Source organism: Anabas testudineus, chromosome 7, assembly GCF_900324465.2.
Source record: "Anabas testudineus chromosome 7, fAnaTes1.2, whole genome shotgun sequence".
Taxonomy (NCBI): Eukaryota; Metazoa; Chordata; class Actinopteri; order Anabantiformes; family Anabantidae; genus Anabas; species Anabas testudineus.
In genome coordinates, this window is record NC_046616.1 from 13,209,150 (window position 1) to 13,231,450 (window position 22,301).

The 22,301-nt window shown below is 39.2% G+C and overlaps 1 protein-coding gene across 2 annotated transcripts; it reads left to right on the forward strand.

The window, feature by feature from the left end:
• The first annotated feature begins 3,580 nt into the window (after positions 1–3,580).
• LOC113167345 (RNA-binding motif, single-stranded-interacting protein 2-like) lies at positions 3,581–21,949 on the forward strand. Of its 2 annotated transcripts, none has more exons than XM_026367878.1 (14): positions 3,581–3,711; positions 13,020–13,207; positions 16,427–16,485; positions 16,903–16,994; positions 19,026–19,183; positions 19,454–19,533; positions 19,644–19,753; positions 19,882–19,928; positions 20,020–20,113; positions 20,345–20,395; positions 20,565–20,675; positions 21,300–21,380; positions 21,479–21,569; positions 21,721–21,949. In XM_026367878.1, exons 1-13 carry the CDS (start codon positions 3,640–3,642, stop codon positions 21,554–21,556), a joined length of 1,221 nt encoding a protein of 406 aa, XP_026223663.1. In that variant the 5' UTR covers positions 3,581–3,639; the 3' UTR covers positions 21,557–21,569; positions 21,721–21,949. The 2 variants fall into 2 exon arrangements, with proteins under 2 accessions (XP_026223663.1, XP_026223664.1); XM_026367879.1 differs by lacking the exon at positions 3,581–3,711 and adding an exon at positions 5,054–5,367.
• Positions 21,950–22,301: the final 352 nt, after the last annotated feature.

Here is a 22,301-nt window from a genome sequence, read left to right on the forward strand (position 1 = left end):
AACTATAAATCCATGTATTTTCATTTCTTTTTTTTTTTTACTTGATTTGAAGACATATGTTTTCATTTAAGTGAACTGGTTTACTTTATCATTTACATTGTGGTCTCTCCTGTTTGTCCACACAGTGACCAGTGTCACCTCAACCTGAGAATGCCCCCTTTGTGGGAGGAGGGTTGAGCATTGTCATCCAGTAGAGACCGACGCCAGCATGCTGTGTGGGAGATAGCTTGAAAGAATGCCAGCGTAAACACTCCCAGACCACATGTTCTCCCAGGGCAGAGGGGCTGGCCTCTCTCCAGGCACATCTGCACACAATCCCTCAGTTTCTAGCAAGCCAACCAAGGAGACATAGTGCAGCAAGGGGGGGAGAGGGGGAGGGAAGCGTTCCCAGACAGGGAGAACCTGCTTCATCTGTGACAGCAGTGTCTATGGTAAAAGTGATGACATCTGAACAAAACATGTCCTTTCAGGCAACACGCAGAGGGACAATCCAAAATCTACTTCCTACATCAAAAGTAAAGCTAAATTCTCAGTGAGAAGGTTGACCACCCTCTTTGAAACTGTGCATCGGTATCACGCCAATATATTCACATGCCAAGGTCTGCTACGCTCCAATCATTATCCAACCTGCCCATAACCTTGAGAGAAGATGGATTGCTGCATAAATCAAGCCCCTGACATTGACACAACCACAGTCTGCATCTCTAGCCATACTGCATACATGCACCGCAATGTGTGATTTTTCCAGCAAATAGTACTCTGGTGCACTTGTTCTTTAAAAAATAACCAGTCCGGCTCATATTATGCCTACATGTGCTGCCATCTGTCCCCGGCTTCTCCTCTAAGAGCTTTTCTTGGGTGCTGCCCTTTGGTTTGTTAGTAACATGTGGCTGGTGTGGCTTTGTGCATGTTTTCACAGAGAGGTAATTACTGAGCAAGCTATGCTGACAACACCTGAGGAATGTGGAGCATGCACCAACAGCCTGTGTTCTCCTGAGCCCCCCCATCACTCACCCCACCTCACTTCTCCCCCATTTGCAACCATCCCCCATACAAACCACTAGCAAGATCCAACATAGAGTTCACTATGATATTTTCACAGGAGTCGTAGATAAGGCAATTCTTACTTTATTTAATGTTTTTGTTATTTTACTTGGACATATTCTCCAACTCTAAATTATTATGAAGCTATTTTATTAACCACACTATATTATAGAATACATTTACAACAAATCAAAATCCTATCCAAAAAGCAACAGCTCCCAGCAGGCCCCACAATTCCTGTTACTGGTGAATTCACAATGTGTGTTGGTTGGCTCGGGCCCTCTGCTGACTGAGCCACTCCCCAAACTGTCCTTGAGCTCTGCAGAACTCACAGCCCATCTGGCTGAATACTTGCACACACACATATCAAAACACTGCATAGATTGAAACAGGGGGAGTGAACAAACGTGGGTGACCTAAATGTGCTCTGTTGTCAATAGTTCAGTCAAAAAACGTCAATATCTGGGTAGAGAGAGTGATTACAACGCAGAATAATATTGTTTTTTATGCAATGCAATGTGTGTAGGAGACTGAGAGATTGATGGAAAGAGAAATAGAGATTATTAATTCAGCCTCTCCCGTCTGTCTGACTAGACTGTCATGACGAAATCCGGATGAAATCCCTTGTGCATGTAGATCAACATCAGTATATGGGCCTGTCCTCTATCTTTCTGTGCTGCTGAATTTTGCAGTTGAAGACATTTATGCAAATGCTATGGCTAAAAAGAACACACTGTATGGCTGAGTGAACAATTACATATGTTCTCTACACACTTGAGGGCTAATCAGTCATAGTACACAAGACAAAGCAAGAGGGTCAGGGGATTTAGTTGCCAAGCAACTTCTGCTGATACAAACACTTTGTTTTAAAATATGATGAGAGCCGTCTAAAAGCATGACAGCTGTTCAAAAGACAGAGGGATGATTTGTGACTTTGTGAGAAAGTTTTTTATTGAGGTTTATTTCTAGATTTGTGTCAGATACAGTAAGTTAGACAGTATAAAAATATCATATATATTTTGCAGCAGAGCATTATTTTGATGTTTTCACTAATGACCGTATAACGGACATTACTGTGATTGCAACTATACAGTATCTGATGTATACTATTCATTCATTCATTCATAGTTATACATTTTAGACATTTCAGTTCCTTATTGTTTATTTATTGCCATAAAAAAAGGAGATGATGAAATACAATGTCTCAGTTTTCTGATTACTGAATTACAAAGACAGATATAAGCTTAACACTGATGAACATAAGGGATTTCTCTGTAATGATGGCTACACATAAAGGGTGCAAATTAAACCTCTTTGCCTCTGTTGTTGCCTTTTTCTATTTCTGTATATTCTGTAATTTCCTCTTTAAAGGCAGTAGTCCATATCACAGAGTTCCCTTGTACTCAATAATTGTTAGCCAGATGTAAACAGCTGCTAACTATGGGTAAAAGCCATCTTGGTTTAGAAGCCATTTCAATGTTTTTCCATCCTTAGGAGATATATGTACTTTCTTTGACAATATGCTCAAATTTTTAAATTAACTTGCAACTGTATATGTAATATCTGCACTGGATTATTTGTATTTATAAAATAATATACTTTGATGATTAGGCTTCTTTTTCATGTGAGTATCAGTTCACAGGGGCAGCCTTTCGATGATGTCCTGCTATTCTTGACTTGAATAAAACTGACGTGTCACCCAAAAGACAATGTCTCAAACTGGAGGGATATTATACAATATACTGCACATATACATTTTTTTTTATTGGACCTGTGCACACTCTTCAACCAACAAAACAGCAACGCTATAAATAGTAATGGTGGTGAAAAATGTGAACACTTGGAACACTAGGTTGAAAATACCCTAAATTATCATTGTCAGAACATTTAAAATTAGTTTTGACCTGAAGCCAGCTGCAGTTAAGGGCAAATCTTATGACTCAGTAGATAACTAAAAATATCAGAAACATTTTGGGTTATATTTTGTCTAAACCTATATTTGTTACTGTAGGAGTTATTCCAGTTCACAGTGGTGTCTACCTCCTTAGACTATAGTAATAATGGGCATCTCTTCCCTTCTGGCCAGTAATTGCTTCTTACTGAAGTTGGTTTTCCTGACACAGGGGCAACAGACTTGCATTTGTCTTAAAATAAGGGGTGTAGGCAGTTCTGCGTTTCTTCAACAAATGCTAAAACCCACAGGTACTAGATTATTTCCTTGACCATTGTAGTGTGTGATTTAGTCATATAAGTAAAAACAGTAAACCTATTGTGGAATGTCTATTGCCATAAGGTCAGAACAGCAGATTGATGATTCTTTGATTATTGTAAAGAGCCCAAGACAAATTTGTGATTTGTGACTATAAAACTTGACTTGACTTTAAAGTTGGAGAACAGCACTGTGAGGTCCTGGGGGCACGATCAAATTGAGCTATAGTACATCGACATATAGCCAGTGTGGCGTGTGGAGCACATCACAGTGCTGGGAAGAGCGACTCCCATCACCACCGCTGCTCCTGGCTGAATCTCCCTGGCTGACGTCAGCTGACTGCTCGGCTCTCCGCTCCGCTTCTCCGGACACAGCGCCGCGTAAAAATGCTGCTCTCGGTGCCGCCAAGGACAGGAATCAACCCGTACAACGGCTACACCGGCAAAAACACCAAGAAGGTAAGTAACGGCTTCTGTCCTCCTCCTGCTGAAACTCTTTGGGCACATTGTCGATGCGGTTTGTTCGAGCTCTGCTTAAAAGCTGCTCGGCTGTTTAAGCTGCAGTGTCCTTGAAAGTGGATCCGAGGCGACGCTGAAACTCTCTTCCGCGCTGTTGCAGCCTTCGCTGTCGGCTTTTGGAGGGGGTTGTTACCCTGTTACAAACTATCGCGGGGCCCGTTACATTGTTGCCTGCAGATTACTACCACAGTTTGCTTTCGTTTGTTCCTACACGGTCACTGTGCTCTTCCTATACCCACACAGCCTGCACACACACACACACACACACACACACACACACACAGCTTCCACAGTCACTGTAGATGCTCGTAACGTTGGGGAAAAGCTGATGAAACGTACGTGTGGTCAACTTTTAGATTAGATGAATTCACTGAGACAGGATCAACCGCGTCTTCGCTTTGGTTATTTTTTCATTGATTTAACCACAAGTTACCAAAGTTTTTTTTTTTCTCTTTTACGCGTACAGATATGCCCCACCCCTCCAGTCCCTTCACTTCAACACATGAGAGATGAGAGGGGTCCTACTTTGAAAAAGAGAAAAAAATGACACAGCTCAGTCTTTGGGTCTAATATAGATCCAAGATGCGTGGACACATTAAATGTGCAGATAGGGGAAATAATATATGAGGTCTAGTATTGATTGGCCTGAGTCTTCTCCTATGAATAATTCATGGGGTGGGTTGTTAGCCATAATCAACCACTTTTCCTGTGCAGTCTGTATAGATTTTTCTCCTGTTTTAAATTCTGGGACATACAGGAATCATATGATCAGACATGATTGTTTGCAAGCTATGCTGATGTCTGACTATGTCTGGCGTTTGTTGAATAACATCTTAACAGAGCTTCCAAAAAAAAAAAAAAAAAAAATCAAACACATCCCCTTCTTCCCGGTGTTATTCCCCTCCCTGCCTCATGGCTGGCAAGTATTCAGATTGCTCAGATTAATGACCTGGAATTCCTGGAATTCTGGATTCAGACAATGTGATCATTTCAGATGGGGGCCTGCAAACTCCAACCTTTTCCTTGAAAGAAGACATGCACTCACTTAAAAAAAAAACAACACGTTTCCCATTGTCGGGATGCCAAAGTCACAGAGGCAATACTTGTAAATCCAGCGTCAAGTGGTCTGTGCCTTTTACTACGAGAAAAAGGGTGGAGAAAAGAAGAGGATTAAGAGCCCCCCCCCCTCTCCTCTGCTTTCGATTAACTCCCCCTCTTTTTTTCTTTCTCCCTGTTTCACATACCTTGATTTCTTGTCAGTGGTTCAGTTCACATGGATAAGAGAGGCTGAACATTCCTCCTAACTGATGAATCTCTTCTCCTAAGACTGCTTCATACCTGTTCAAAGCAGACTTCTTAAAGCATTTTAAAAGATTTTTCTGGGCTTTTTTTTAAGAAACTGGATTAAGTCAGAGGGAGAGCACAGAACATCAAGGATTTTCACTATTTTTCCCTGTTTTGTTCTTCCCTCGTTGCACTGTTTTCTTGCGTTCTTTCCTTCAGCTGCCTGCAGCTGCACAAATAATATAAAGAGATAGTGTCGCTAACACCATGATTTTTTCCACTGTGCCTTTTAAGGTTTCTTTAACCAAGCAGGTAGGCCTTTAGATTCAAGATATTAATCTTTCTTTCATTTAAAACACCATATGTCAAGTAACAGAGTTGTTACACAATATAAACTGTACTGTTTCTGCAAAACAGAAATGAATTACCTTTACTGAAAGGCTATTGTATAGTAATGAAAGTAAAATTCTGTTGATATTAACAAACACTAATTTATGTGATTTGTTTGATGTTTAACACTTTAACATATTTCATGAGGATTTTTTTGTGGGGCTATATGTTTAACTTGGGATAAAATCAGTAAGAAATAAATAATGATTGTTCTTTTGCACAAAAGGCTTGTGTTGTCACAGAGCTGTAGAGTTACAGCATTGGACATTCACGCTTATAACTTTTGTGTTAGTACAGTGTTTTAAGCATACTTCCTGCCTCGCTTAGCCCTCATTGTCCTCTCTCAGATGAAAAAGTCCTTGAGTCACCTGCGCTCCCTACAGGCATCATCTCTGCTCCGTCAAACTGTAATCACCTCATCAGTCTTCAGCTGCTGCCTGCAGCACACTGCGTCTCTCTCCACCATGCTGTAGGCCATTTACTGTAGTTATGCTTTTTCACAATAATAGTAGTACAATGTGCTAATTTATCTTTCTGCAACCATTACTGCATACTCTAATAGCAATGGGTGTTTGAAGACTGGACATTGACGTACTTTTCCAGCAAATCTGTACATAATGACTGGAAGCAATTGAACATGGATTGCCCACATGCAGATAGGACTATTAAATTACTACATACTGTAAAAATAATGTTTTAATCAAATGTTAATTGTAATTTATTGAATGTAATAGGTGCACACAGAAGGATTTCCCATATTAGGCTACTGAGCACTGATTTGTCTTGTAGAAGCGTGGTTCCCACTGGACTATGATGCCTCCAGGAATGTAGTTGAGCACAGTTGAACTCTAATCTAAAATCCAACACAACCCCACCCCCACTTCCCCACTCCCACTCCCGCGCACACACACCCACACACATGCACAACCCCTGTCCACTTCAAGGAGAGAAACACAAACATTTGTGTATTGCAGAGGAATGTAAAGAATGCTCAGGGAAGACATTGTGTTGCATGAAATGAGCAGTGTAAACAGATATGTGGGTGGCTGTGGACTGAAGAATAACAAGTAGGAATCGACTCAGTAACATGCCAAGAGGTCAGGTTTTGGGTACTGACTAATTGAGAGTATATGCAGTCTTAATGGCTATAAAATCATATTTGTAATTCATAATCCTGCACATGTGAGACTTATAGTGAACTCTCTGACCTTCCTTCCTGTTCTTCTGCATTGATTTCGTGTGTTTGTGCCAGATATTAAAAGTAAAAGGCATAAGGTAACTTTAAATGGGTAGGAGAACATCTGGAGCTGATGCTGTCAGATGGGAAGTAGGTATGGTGCTGAGTCATTGCTGTCTTTTTCTCAGAAGGAACCCAGCAGAGTGGTCTTAATGAGACACTACCTTCTGACTAGAGATCACATGAGAGGGATTAGCACTTTCCACTAACAAGCTCAGATCCCAATTAGACAGGCCTCACTAGCCAGGCTTGGGCCCGACTTGGTATCCCATCAGATCCTATCTCCCTAGGCCTCTGCAGGTGCATCCCTCCTGATAGTCTACGCAGGCCACCTGCAGTGAAGGCAAGGCAAGTGAAAGCACAGGAAGAGGCTGCGATTGTGGAAAAACAAACAGTGTCCTATTGATGCTAAAGAAGAGAGGGAGATTAGAGAAGACGACCAAGATGAATGGGCTCTGAGTCACTGTGATTTTCTCAGCTTGACTATAAAGACAGGGAGTAAGCTTTGAAGACTGATTCCAAAACATTTTGTAAAACATATGGTTGCTGGGTAGTGAAAGGTTTGCTGTTGTGTCACACAGTGCTGTGCAAAAGTTTAGATATTAAAAGTAAACAGATGTTGCTATGAAAAATAATTCTATTTTATTAACTCTTCTATAGTTTTTCAGTTTTGCAGTGGAAACCTGAAGGTTTATACATACCTATGTTTATACTTACACATATGAACCAAAACATCAGATTTCATCAGCATACCCAGCAATAACTAAAATAAGTACCTACACCTTTAACTAAAGATTTCCAGTAACTGTTTATCAGCCTACCAAGTCCGCTTGCGGTAATTTAGCCCATTTCTTCACAGAACAGCTTCAACTCAGGCTCTCTTGCCTGCTTTAGGTCCTTCCCCAGCATTTTTATAAAATTAAGGTCAGGACTTTGTCTCCACCTTTCGATACGTTTCATTTGTTCTTCTTTGTTTTGAAATTGTTGAACATTTTGTTGTCTTGCTGCATGATCCCCTTTCTGTTGAACTTCATTTCACAGATGGATACCATGACAATTTGATATGTTAAACTCAGAATTCTTGGCTCCATCAGTGATGGCAAGACATTCTGGTCTAGAGGCAGCAAGACAGGCCCATATGATGATATCGCTACCACTATGTTTCACTGATGGTTTAATGTTCTAGTGCTAGAATACAGTGTGTGCTTACTATTCAGGCCAAATAGTTCTACTTTTGTCTTATTTATGCAGACATTTTTCACAACAACAGGCTTCTAGGTCATCCACATGGCCCTGAGCACACTGTAAGTGAACAGCAAATTTCTTGTCGATAGCAGTGGCTTCCTCCTTGCCAAGCACATTATTGCTTTTCAAAGTACTCTTGATGTGGACCCATGAACATTGATATTAGTCACTGCAAAAAGGCCTTTACTTTCCTATGTATTACCCTGGGTTCCCATGTGACTTTCTGGACTATAACACGCCTTGCTCTTTGTGTGATCTTTGTTGGTCAGTCACTCCTGAGAATGGAAACAATGGTGTTGCATTTTCTATTTGTACATGCTTAAAAGCCTCCCTATTGGTATTGTGCGATGAAGAGTCTAAACATCTGAAGTGCCTAAAGCTTTTGCACAACTTATCAGTGAAACATGAGTTGAGAGTACAGTCTTTTTGTTTTCATGGTTTAGTCATAAGGTACAATGCATTTATGTTTCACTCATACATTGTTATGCAGTTCTAAAATGTTTTAGTACTCTCAATTTGACTTGATAAGTAGGCTATATAGGCTCTATAGAGACATATTGTAAATAATTTGTCAAAATTAAATCCTTTTGTTACATTTATTTTGTTGAAGATGGATATGGATATGAAAGTTAAGAATTTCAGCTATTATTAGATGGTATTTACACCATGATAACAATATAGGACATAGTATCTTTTACATAGGATAACCCAAAAGTGTGCAAAACACACAAAACATGTAGTTCTTTAAATAATTAAAGTACTAAAACTTAGTATTTGGTTGTAAATTCCTTATATGTAATAAGTCTACCTCACTGACATTACAAAATATTTTCATGCTATTGACATTTTTTTCTAGGCTGTTTCTGCAACTTCCTTTAGTTGTCATTTGTTTTGGGTGGTCTCTTCCTTCAGTCTCCTCTTCAGCAGGCTAAATGCATGTTCAACTAGGGCAAGATCTAGTGACCGACTGGCCAGTCCAAAACTTTTTTCCTTCTGATGAGGTCCTTTGATTTGGCCGTGTTTTTAGGGTCATTGTCTTGCTGCATGATAAAGCTCCTCACAATTACTTTGCCAGTAGGACACATTTCTCTGCAAATTAGCATACAAAATTTCTCCCAACTTTACAATTCATCCTATTTACAATACATCATCTTGGGAGACGTAATCTTTGTATCATTAACCCATATAACCTTGTTTCTGACCTTTTGTGGCATCTCTGTACTTCCAGTACTTCCTGTACTTGGCTTTCTGAGTCTTATTAGTGATGTGATGTTTGAGTCTGGTAGTATGGCCTCTGTAGTTAGATTTAGGCTAATGAAGGCTTACTCAAATGGTGGGTAGTGATCCCTTCAACACAGCTCTGTGGAGGTTTCAGTGATGATTCTGACTGTTGTTTTTTTTCTCACAATGCTTCTGTCATAAGCCGTTGTTGCTGTTTACCTTGGCAAACACATTGTGTGTATGTTGCTCAGCTCAACAGTGATTTCTTTCTTTTTCAGGACATTCCATATTGTTGTATTGACTATGATGTCTGTGTAATTTTTATTACTGCGTAACCCCTTGGTAATGAGAAACACCTGTCTGTCTGTTCCTGTACCTCACTTACATTTTGGGCTATCTGATATAAAAGGTTTCTATGTTTTATGCTGTTCAACATGTTACGTTGTATATACCATCAGATAAAAGATTCAATTCTGAACATCCACCTCCTATCTATCATTGATTGTAAACCTAAAATAAATTAGCTGAAATACTTCTGGAGGGGACTGTATCTGCCATGACAGGATAGCTCAGTATCACAAAACGTTATAGATGACATAATAAACATTAAAATACAGTATAAACAGATATTTGACCTTTTACATATTAAGGCTGGAGGTTTTAGGCTTCTGTGCAAACTTTATGTGTCCAAAATTGGTTTATTTGGTATAACAAGCTGTGCTCAGAGGGCACGTACCACCTCAAATTTTTCATATTAGATTGCTATTTTTACAGCTTTATGTTTACATTAAATATTTTATAATGATTTTAGGGTATTTAGCATATTTTAATCATTTAAAAAGACGTACTTTAAAACCCAAAGCGCTCTTCTGTATCTGTATATTGGTGTCTAAGTGTAGCTGATACACACACAGCCCCCTCTCTGTTTAGGCTATTTGGTTTCTTCCAGCTGGAGCAGCAGCTCCATTAGCAACAAGCAGGATTGTAGTTAAAGGCAGCATGAGGTATGAATAGGTAGTTTAAGTACATGAAAACTGTGTGACAGTAGTAGGTTAGTAAATGACAAAGAGATTCAGTATTTCTCTAATTAAATAACGTTTAGCATTCAGCACTTTGTACTACTATAATGTAGCATTTAAGCCAAATCAATTAACAATTAACATTTTTGTTTACTAGCATGTTGTGTTTTGCTATTACTAGCAGCTAAGCTAAAGTTAAGCTAAGTTGTTACTGCCAAAAAATTAATACTACAGCATTACAAAACACTGCTGGACGTAAGAACTTTTAAAAAAAGTGAAAATTGTAAATTGTGAAAACTTTTTTCACAACTGCTTTATGTAAAAATTCAGATGGTTAGCAGTGCTAGCTAAATAGTAATCAGTTTTGCAAGAAATTTCTCAAAATTTACTATAAAAAAACAATAATTTACGTTTTAGTATTTTTTTTCTTGTCATGTAAAGATTTAGTGTTATATCTATTGTTATATCAAGTATATTTAAACCCACTGCTTAACTACAAATTTTGTTCAAAAGGTGCTACTGTATGGCTTTCCATTAGGTAGTTTAACATGGAGAGACCAATTTAATAAGCAATATATTATTATTATTTATTTTATTTTATTTGCAAGAATGTATGATTTATTAGTACCGTGAAATTGTGAGAAGTGCCCGAACGAAACTGAATCTATGATACCCCTGATTAAGCTTGAACAGATCTGCAGCAGAGAGAAACAGAGAGGTCATAATTAGCTTGATACCAGCAGTCTTCTGACAACTCCCTCTCTGTTAATAAGCTGTTGGACCAGTGGTGACCTTGTGGTGTTCAACAAGCTGTCCTATTGTTCCCTGGGGCTGCCCCTGCTGACCCTAACTAATCAAACACTTCCTCCTCCTCCAGCATGGAGAGGCAGACAACACAAAAAACAAACTTAGCTGACACTTTACTTCCTTGAAAATTTAGCTTAGTTCATTTAAACCGTGGTTTACAATAAAGAAAGGCAAATACTGAAAACAACCCTCACTTAAATGTATGAAATGCATCCATTAGATTCACAAATCTCTGTATATGGATACAAAATAATGCTTTATATATTTTATTTTTTTTTTGAGGTTCTGCAAATTGCATTAAACTGAAAAAATATCTGGTGTGACCTTAGTTTACAAAACAACATCAGTTCTCCTAGCTACAGTTCTGCATAGTTTTTGTACGTACTTATAGGTTGTTCCTGTTAGAGAACTTTGAATTTCTTCTCTGCTGCAGGACTGAGGAGAGGCAGGACTCTTTGTTCTTCTTGTCGCTGAATACAGTTTATTATGACTCTGGTTGTAAGCTTGGTGTCATTGTCAGTAAAATGTGAACAAATCAGATCAGATAGTGTGATGGTTTTGTTACAAAAGAAATTAGAGAGCCCAAAACATTTATAAGATTCCTTAATGCTACCCTAGGTATGGGGACATTTTAGACTGATCAAAATATCACAGTACAACAACATACTATGTTTATTGCATCACTGTGAGTGAATTTTCTGCATAGTGCTCCTTTTGTAGGACCAGATAACTGAGCAGTGAACATATGTGTATTGAGCAGCCAATCATAAAGTCAGCAGATGTTACATTTATATACATGATTGTAACCCAGAACATAGATAATTTTGTACATATACTGTATATATACAGTAAAGTCATCTGAGAGATTGTGGGAATAAAACAGTTGTAGCTAGTCATGCAGATAGTTTAGATTTTGGGATTTCTGCCAAACACGCCAAGACAATAGTGGTGAATGGAATTTGTTTTTGCTGCTTAATGCGCTGAAAATTCTATTTAAAAAAAACAATATAAATGTTTCTTTCCAGAAACAATGTCCTAGTTACTGTTGATAATCCTCAGATCTCCCTGTGAACAATTTTGATTGGAACAGTTTCAAACCCCCAATGAAAACAGTTTGTAGAAATCATTTCAGCTTCAACCCACAGCAGAAAACTTTTCTTGCAGCATAATGGGACTCAGCCACATTGATTCCACCCAGATTTGATATTACACACTTTGTGTTTACGTTGGTAAATGACTGAGTTCTTTTTACAGTTTAAATTATGGCAATAAGTATTGTTAAATGAGAAGGGTAGGGTGTCAGCATTTATAGCCAAATACTGTGTATAACTTGTAATACATCTCTTTGATTACCTCAATGAGCCAGTGGTCAAACAATGGTCCTGCTTTCTAACCTTTACTAGTGCATACAAAATACATTTGCAGACAAGATTTACTAGCCTATTTTCAGTGTCTTGCAAATAAATGTATTATCTGAAATCTCTGAATTCCAGTTATGAAAACAGAAATACAGATTGTATTGTCTTAGTGAATTAACAACTAGTCTATTAACATATTTATTCAGTTGTTTTAATATTTAAATGGAATAGAAATATATCAATATAAATATCAGTAGTAGTTGATAATCAGTCTTATACTGATGGAAAGCAGGATTATTGTTTGGCCTGATGTCCTACAGCTGTGCTGTCTTACACGACAAACGGCTGAATCATCACTGTTGAGAAAACACTGCCAGTCTTCATTTATTTGTGCACAAACAAATAGTGAACTGTTTGAGTAACCTGCTAGTTGGATATCTCGGCTTGTCTTTATTTTTTAAAAGAAATGACTGGATATTCAGGGTACATTGCACATAATCTAATAACATGTAGGATTTGTTTTTAATTGTTCTCATTAACTGGTAGTGTGATCAAATCAGTTAGTGGACCATGAAGCAGCTGTTCCATATCCACTTAGCTACTACATCCCTTGTATAGCTTCATGTACACATTTCTTTGTATACAGTAAAATCTGAAAATCTGAACATGTACTGTTTTTTTCTGCAGCAGACGTATGTGTCCCCCTCCAACCATCAGATGGCTCCTCCAAGCCCCAATACTAACAACAACAGCAACACCACCACCATCAGCAATGGTAGCAGCAACGGGGGAGAGCAGCTGAGCAAGACAAACCTGTATATCCGTGGCCTCCATCCAGGAACCACAGACCAAGATTTGGTCAAACTCTGTCAGCCGTAAGTCACCCGAAACCCAATTGCTTCAGCATCCACTTGCACACCCAATAAATCTTTCTCTGGCTACCCACTGTGAACATGAACCAGGTTAGAGGAGCAAAGTAGATTAAGATAGAACAGGATGATTGGTGAATGGATAGATGGGTGCCGGCTGGCCGGCTCAAAGCCTGGATGGATTGTATGAATACACGAACAAATGATTGTTAATGGGTGTTCCTAAAACTTGAAATGCACATGAATGTTAGGCACACCTTAGCAGGTAATTCCGGAACAGAGAAAAGAAAAACATTTTCAGCAACATGTTTTAAGGCCCATCATTTACTGGCCTTATGGAAAAACCAACAATCATTTGGGCTGCAAACTAAGACCTTTTCAGTTTGGCACAGCTAAGCACAGACTTTCCAACAACTAGGTACAGAATGTTTAGTCTCCTACACTCATGCTAATTATTTCTGTAAGTCTCCTTCTGCTCCCTTTTTTACTTTAAACCTAAATGAATTATGGCTCATCTGTGCTTTAGTCTTTTAGTAGACTATTATCACACTGCAAGATGATAACGTTGCTATATGATGACAGTCTTACTATAAAAACCACAGTATGTGAGCGTGAGTCTTTGAAAACTTGTTGTGGGCTGCGTTTAGTCAGACACCAAACAACAGCATCATCCAGTCTATCTGATATGTTTGTTAGGTCTGCTGTGGAGGACATCAAAACAAGTATAGCTGAGATGAATGATCTGGGTTCACTTAATTGAATTCTGGAGCCTCTTGATGAGAACCAGAAGAGGAGAGGGGGGGATTGAGAGAAAAGGAGGGAATGGGGGCTGAAGAGATTGGATAATGTAGCGAGGGAGAGGCTGGGTTTTACAGCTGTCTGGAAGATATGGCTCACATGAAGCTGCCCAACCCTACAGGAAATGGCGAACCCAGGGGAAAGGGAAAGACAAACAAGGGCAATGGCATGAAGTGGGGGAGGTGAAGGGGGTGAATAGAGAGAATTGGAGGGGGTGGGGGGGTGGGGGGAGTGTCAGGTGGTGTTTTGTGGGGTTCTCCATCTGCAGCCGCTGCAGTTGTTTCTTTGAGTGACTTGCTTCTGCTCTGGTTCTTTCCCTGGTTCGTCCCTGCTGGTGTAACATAGATGGACATTTGATGGTCTCTGCATGATGTGCTCTCTCACACATGGTTGAATATCTAGCCCCTCTTTTCGCTTTGCATCATGCACTGTAGTCTAAGACCCCTAAGCACAATTCAGTAAATGGGTATCTCAACTATGTAAGCAGGGAAGAGCAGTAAGCAGAGGTCACAAGAAGTACTAGTCATAATTTTGAAGCAGTGGACTGGTTGGATTGCAGTGTGTCCACTGTTATGCTGCACTGGACTATGCTGGGAAGACAATGTTGGCATATTTTGCGAGTTCAGTTGGTGGTATCAATCAGAAATTCACCCTGAAATAGTAATTATAAATAGGGGTTTAACTGAATAATACAAAAGGCCTTCAGTTAACACTGAATGGGTTAGGTTTGCAGCCAACTGGGACAACTCACTATAACATATTAAAGTGTCTGTACGGGATGTCTTGAATGTCAAGTAAAAAAGCATTTATAAAGGATTTAAAGAACACATATTATATACTTTCTATAATATAAACGCAAATAAGACTTAAGACAAACTCTAGAGAGATCTATGAATGGATTAAGTAAGATGTGAACATAATGTGCTTTCAGTACTACAGTGTTTAAATATTTATATTACCACTATATAGTAGTATAGCCTTCTGTTGTAGTATCAATAATTTATAATTGTTGGTGAAATAATTTTCATGTGACCTTAAGCCATCTTAGTAAAAGATTATAATTATTTCTTTCCTAAAGCAAAGTAATCCTAGAGCAACTTAAAATAACTATTTAATTTCCAATTCAGAGTAATCCAACAGATTAACTGTGAGATTACCATTTTAGCAGGTCATTTCTTAATCCATTTTAATAAAATGTATTTTGAAAGTGACTCTTCTAGTCCAGATGAAATGTGGCACTGACACAGTGTTACTTAATAAGAACTGGATTGCCTATGAGGGGCACTAAGACCCAGCGGTGGGTTTAACACTGCTTAGAGAGAAGCTGGTTAGTAGAATGAGAGTATGGCTGGGAGCCAGTATTGGACAGGGCAACCAAGGAGAGGCATATCAGATTACACAGCATGCACATGCCTGGAGAGATGGGAACCGATAGACACTCTGCGGAACAGAAGCATTTATCCAAGTCAGACTCTGTCTTATGTATCTGCAGTATCTATAGCTAGCTCACTGGTTAGTTCAATGTGAAGCAATCCAAAAATGCAGTAGAAGCATTTTTAATATATTGTACCATATTGTCACATCACGTTGGATATTCCTTGAATTATTATACTTATCAAATCTATAGTTCCTTCTTTGTTTTGTTTCAAAGGAAAAAAAGTATAAGGAGAAAGGAAGAGTTATAAGCCTTGTAGCTCAAAGGTCAGTGGCAGTGAATGGTCTATGTAATCTGAAGAACACTTTCACAATTTATGAAATCTTCTATATCTGCTATATAAAGAATTAAAAAATAATTATTGGCAACATAATTATTTTTACAAACCCATGTCACATTACTTCTGTTGTATTTTATATATCTGCCACCCCTCTCTATAGATTTTCCTTTACACAGGACCTGATTTACTAAAGGTTTGTATGTAATAAATCACATGCAAACTTAATAACACAGGTTATTCTACTAAGGACCACACTGAGGACTGCATCTTTGAAATGAAACAAATAGCATACGCTGTGGATTTTCCACGAAAGACACATGTATTGTGATTTACAGTGGAAAAAGTATGTGAACCCTTTGGGATTATGTGGAGTTTTGCATTAATTGGTCATAAAATGTGCTCCGATCTTCATCTAACTCACAACAATACAAAAACACAGTCTGCTGAAAATAATAGTACAAAAAACATTATATGTTTTCATGTTTTTATTGAACATAACATGTAAACATTCACAGTGCAGGGTGGAGTAACTTTTTTTGCCACTGTATAAAGCATAGAAGGCTGCTGTTTGTATCTTTTGGGAGTGCTAAGTTTAGGGAGAAACCATGATGCTTCAGCATTGTTGCAACAATAATATTAAATATGCACAAGTCAATATTTTCAGTACATATTACAGGTATGATCCTTGAGTGTAAATCTTGCTGTTTTTCAGGTACGGGAAAATTGTATCCACCAAGGCCATATTGGACAAGACAACAAATAAGTGCAAAGGTGAGGTTTAATGACATTAGCAGGTTGAAATTAACTGTTGAGCAGAAGCTGAAAGTTAATACAGAGATGGTAAAGTAAACTTTAAATATGTTAGCATTTTTGCATGTTTTTTACCAATTTTTATATCAGATTATAAACAGGATAAAACACTGAATACTGTCCAGTGTTTTCGTTGTCTACTCGTGTTAAGCTTCACACTATTCCTAGTTCACAGACATGTATCATGTGACATAGTATGAGCAGTGCTGTATATCTCTACATCTGCCCTTCATGAGGAAGCGTAGTCCAAACCAAGCTGGCTATGCCTTCAAACACTTTCAGAAGTTTAAATTACATATCCGTGTCTATAGATTCCTGTGGTATGCATATCTCATTGCCATAACTTGTATGTCTTGCTGTATGTCTTGGCCCCTACAGGCTATGGCTTTGTTGACTTTGACAGTCCAGCCTCAGCTCAGAAGGCAGTGACAGCACTGAAGGCGGGTGGAGTACAAGCTCAGATGGCTAAGGTAAGAACGCCACTTAAGATGTCAATATTTGGTAGGTTTGGTAGGTCAACTTTGTGTCATCTTAATTCAGATTGTGTCAAGTACAAATGAAACAGTCATCAACCTTGCAGCAGAAGAGTCTTTCACTCTGTCAGCTACTTGTAAAATTTTTTTTTTCAAGCAGTCTTTTTTTTCTCCTGGTGTTTTTTATTCATGGTTTGCAAATATAAGCCAATTATAAGCTGCGGTTTTGTGTGTGTGTTTGTGCTTGGTGGTGCACTGCATGTACATGTGGGTGTATGCTTAAATCAGTGTATTTAAGGGTATTAATACACTGTAGAATATGTGTGCATGGCTGCACATAGGTATAGGGTGTGCGTACATGTGTAAATGATGTGCATGTGTGTGTCGTGCTTCATAGTGGTGACGGTGTTGGGGGAGTGTGTCCCAGGGCCTACTCTCCAAGCTGCCTGCACAAAGGACCTGTCTGTTCTCCCTAGTGGCATCTGACTCAGTGTCTGAGCAGCTCCCCAGTCAGCAGGGCCCTGTGCCCAGCCTCCCGCCCTGTCAACACACACAGACACAGACTCAGAGCACACTTGACAATCACACATGCACCTCACCAGCCTTCCCTCAACCGGATTATGACACACACTCACAAGCACGAACAAGCACGCACACCACCAACACCCTGGGAAAGCTGATCTCTTGTTAAGCTGGATCACTGACATTCATACGGCTTCTTGCTCTCCAAATAACTTGATTTCACTCACCCCTTCAATCTGGGTTTACACCAAGGCTTATAATTGCGTCAGATTTCTCTCTGACTCAGTCTGACTCATTTGTGGTTCAAATCCACAGCAGGTCTTCTCTGCTCACAGCAGTACGAAGTAGTGATGGAGTTACGTACTGCTGCGAGTGAGGAAGAGGAGGAGGGAGGTGAAAAAGAAATCACCTTCACCACAGGTCGCAGCAATTTCACATGCATTATTCATAGGATGGAAATTAATTCACACTGCATTTACAGCTTTTTAATCACATCTGCACTCTAAGATGATGAATATGTATAATGGTTAGAGGGTGATACAGATTGGTTATCTTGTAAGATACTGTTGGTCAAATTAAATTTGTTTGAGAAGGAAGCAAAAAAAGTCAACAGAGAAGTACAGAAGCATAATATGAAACTGTAGCACACAAGATTTTTTTTAGGTTGTTTTCTAATGATTTCAAATTCAGATTTGGAAATGCTGCATAATTTGTCTGAGTCATGCAAACAGACATAGCTGGCCTCTGCATGCATTCAAGGTCAGGATTAGCACATGAATGTAACTGCTTGAATGCAAGCCACACATTATTATCACGATATAGGAAACACGATGATAATGTTTGCCTTGTGGGGAGATGATAGCGCAATGCTTTAGATGTTCTTGAGATCATTTCCAAAGGTCTTTGTCCAAAATGTCTTTGCTGTAATTCTCTACCAAGCGAAAGCACATAATCATTTTAGATCATCCATGGATGGAGAGCCTTTTGAAATGTAATTATGCTTTGATATCACATTACCTGGATCCTGCACATTCATCCTCTTAAGAGGCCAGTCTCGCACAATGGCCCTGTCTTCTACCCTTTTGGTAATAACCTATGAGTGACTGAGTGCCAGAGAAGAGTGTAAAGAAGAAAAAAAGTTAGTTGGATGAACAAAAGTTGAAGATACAGACATGGAGAGAACTGAAGTGAAAAGAAGTTCAACTGAAGTCCAGCCAGAATACTACCTCTGTCATCTCTGAATATCTCTTTACTCTTAAGACCTCATCCATTCAGCTCACTTTCTCACACAATAAAATGTCTCAAATTTTAAACCCCTCCATCATTTCTCTGAAAAAGATTGTTTTATTTTTGTCATTGTTGTTTTATTTTGTTATTTTTATGTCTCATAAAGTTTCTGTCAACGGGCTATATAGATTATCTCATGTTATTGGGAGCAGTCTTTTTATAGCGCTGTCTCCTCTACATTCTCAATGCTTAATCATCTTTTGGGTTCTCTGTATTTAGCAACAGGAGCAGGACCCCACCAACTTATACATCTCCAATCTGCCGCTGTCCATGGACGAGCAGGAACTGGAGAACATGCTGAAGCCATTCAGCCAGGCCATTTCCACACGCATCCTCCGTGATGCCAATGGAACCAGCCGAGGTGTAGGCTTTGCCAGGTAGAAGCTTTGGTGATTTAGCCATATGTAATAGCACTGCTGGTTTCAGTGGATAAGTGATAGTGTATCCTTGTGCTTTGAAGAAAATACCCAGGTATACATGCATGAAAATTTTAAGATAGGACTAGAGTTAGAGATCAAGTTTCTTTAGTGTTAATTATGGTGAGTGAGCCCTCTGGTGGCCAGCACAGGCAAACTCTCCAGATGGAATTATAAACACACAACATGATACTGGCTGCTGTTAAACACATGGCATTACTTTTTTTACAGGATGGAATCAACAGAGAAATGTGAGGCCATCATTCAACACTTCAATGGGAAATATATCAAAACCCCCCCTGGTGTTCCAGGTGAATTTTTCTGTCTTTTTGTTGGATATCGATGAGCTGACATGTTGTTTGAAAAATGTCTATATTAATGTAACAGAATATTCCATATATTTTCCTATTCCTTGGTTCAGTGCCGCCAGAGCCCTTGTTGTGTAAATTTGCTGATGGAGGACAGAAGAAACGTCAGAGCCAAGGAAAATATCTGCAGAATGGCCGGCCCTGGACGAGGGATGGAGAGACTGTGAGTTTAGGATTTTTCTTCATGCCTAGATTCCCACTATGATTGCTTTTCCTAATTTGCAGTATTGCTTGGAGCTTGTGACACTGATCACTTTCATAATGACATACTTCTTTGTCTTTTTGCCCCAGGGAGGAATGACCCTTACCTATGACCCCACCACAGCCTTACAAAACGGGTCAGTACTAGTAGTCTGACAGCTTCCTCGTTTTTCCACAGAGAGTGGGATCGTGTAGTGGTGACTAATGGGTTTGTGTCTCCTCCTACAGGTTCTATTCCTCTCCCTACAGCATTGCCCCAAACCGGATGATTGGTCCAACCTCCCTCTCCCCATACATGCATTCCCCTGTGTCCACCTACCAGGTACTTGGGGTTGTTTCAGACCATCTAACCTGCCCTGTTAGTGAGCTAGATTGCAACACGCTGTAACCCAGTTCTTTTGTTACATGCTCCACAATCCCGCCTTTTACTCATATCCCTCCTTGTACTAAAACAATAAAGCAGCATATATGTGAGGTTGTTTTTGTACATTTGAATTGGTTCATGTGGTTTGTATAATGCAGTCTTATCCTGGTGTCTTTCTTGTTCGTGTAGGTACACAACCCATCCTGGATACACCATCAGTCATACATCATGCCACCAGCAGTGAGTGTCTTGAATCTTAAAGCTCTTTACTGTCAGTCATGCTTTTGTTTCAGCTAAAAACCTTTTAACAATGCTGTCTTAAATCTAAGACTGCCAATGCTCAATGCTTTATCAGACAGGCACTATGTCTTAATGCAAAGGGCTTACATCACTGTGTATGTTCCCATAGGGAGCAGTCCTGACACCAGGAATGGACCACACCATGTCCATCCAGCCGACCTCAATGATAGGGCCTCTGACTCAGCAACTCAGTCACCTCTCCATGGGCAGCAGTGGGACAGTAAGTAGCACAGCCATTGTTTATATTATATGAACCATGCCAGTTGTATCACTGGAGGAGAAACAGCATTTATGACATGATATAGTTGTTATACACTGTGTTCAGTATGTTAATGATTACTGCACTGACGCGGATCGACTGTGTTGTAGTCCAGATAGTGTCTAAAATCTGCAAAACTAACAAGAGCACATCACAGTTCAGCCTTCAGTAATGAAAGTGATGTACATTCGGTATGCATGGACCTCATATTAAACCTCTCGCCACTAATACAGCAACATTTTGAAGTAAATAAAAGTAAAAAAGTGAATAAGGAAAGGCGTCTAGTAGTAGCAGTGTGTCTGTGTAAATACGGCTACTAAGAGCTTCACATAACACACGAGAGCAACACAAAGATCATTAGCTGATATCAGTAAACTGCACTATATCTCAAATCTTCCCTAGTGTTAATTCACAAATTTATTAGGATATAGTAAATAACTTTTGTGGCGATAACTAGAATTTTATTTAGTATGAATTTGCTTGTAATTTAACATTTAAATCTTCTCTAGCACAGCTTTGTTTCACAGTGTTATTACCAGTAAAGCTGCAGTGTCTAATGAACTTATCGATTCCACTATCTTCCAGTATATGCCTGCAAACACATCTATGCAGGGGACCTACATCCCCCAGTACACCCAAGTGCCTGCCGCCAACATCTCAGTTGAGGTAATGACCCGTGCTCTTTCTCGCTAGAACAGTTTAATAGCAAAATGCTATTCTTTATTTATTCTTTATTCTTATAACCTCTGCGCTGCCTCCCTCAGGAAAGTGCCGTCCAACAACCTGTTGCCATAGAGACACCCACAGAACACACAACCTACTCTTACCAGCATAACAAGTGAAGAACTGACTGAGGTGGGTTATCTTTGCTAGTGTTTGTATCTCTAGCCGTGTGTGCATCTTCATCCAAAAACATTTTCTTCTTGCGAGGAATGTGAGTGCAAAAACGAGATGATGCAGCAGCACTTCTTGTTACTAACCGGCTTGTGTTGTCGCCCTGTGTCAGATCTTCCTCTGGAGCTAGAGTGATTCTCAAGGGGCCCAAGTGCTGAAACCCAGCACAGTGACTCTGTACTCAGACACTCGGGAGGAACATGGACTGTTACACAGAAAGGACAAACAAAAGATATTTTCTACAAGCTCATATTTTAAAACAAACTCTTCTACTCCAAACAAGCGAGGCTGGAGGATGGCAGGCAATGGAAAAAGGAAGGAGCATCTATTTTGATAACACTCAAGACAATAAGTCACACGCAAACACACACACACACACACACACACACACACACACACTCGCACTACATGTTTAAAAGGTTTTTTGAACATCAGTCATTTTATTTTCTATTACTACTTCATGGAGCTAGAATGAAACCAGGAAAGGAACATTACAACACCATGTTTTATTTGATCTTTTGTAAGATGTGCTAATTTGACTTTTTGTTGTCTGATAATTTCAGGCTTTGAACTTGCCTTTTTTGTACATAATTCTTTGTTTTGGTGTGTTTCTAGTTTCATCTCTCCACATTTAGTTAATTGGTGCAAATATTTGACTACAGATGATTCAAAAAAATGAAACAAACTGAAGTC

Bases quoted from the DNA above. Each gene is read 5' to 3' on its own strand.
- LOC113167345 (XM_026367878.1), top strand. From the start codon at position 3,640: ATGCTGCTCTCGGTGCCGCCAAGGACAGGAATCAACCCGTACAACGGC. The intron at 16,486-16,902 runs GTGAGGTTTAAT...TGGCCCCTACAG, and splicing joins GACAACAAATAAGTGCAAAG to GCTATGGCTTTGTTGACTTT. The intron at 19,754-19,881 runs GTGAGTTTAGGA...TTTTTGCCCCAG, and splicing joins GGACGAGGGATGGAGAGACT to GGAGGAATGACCCTTACCTA.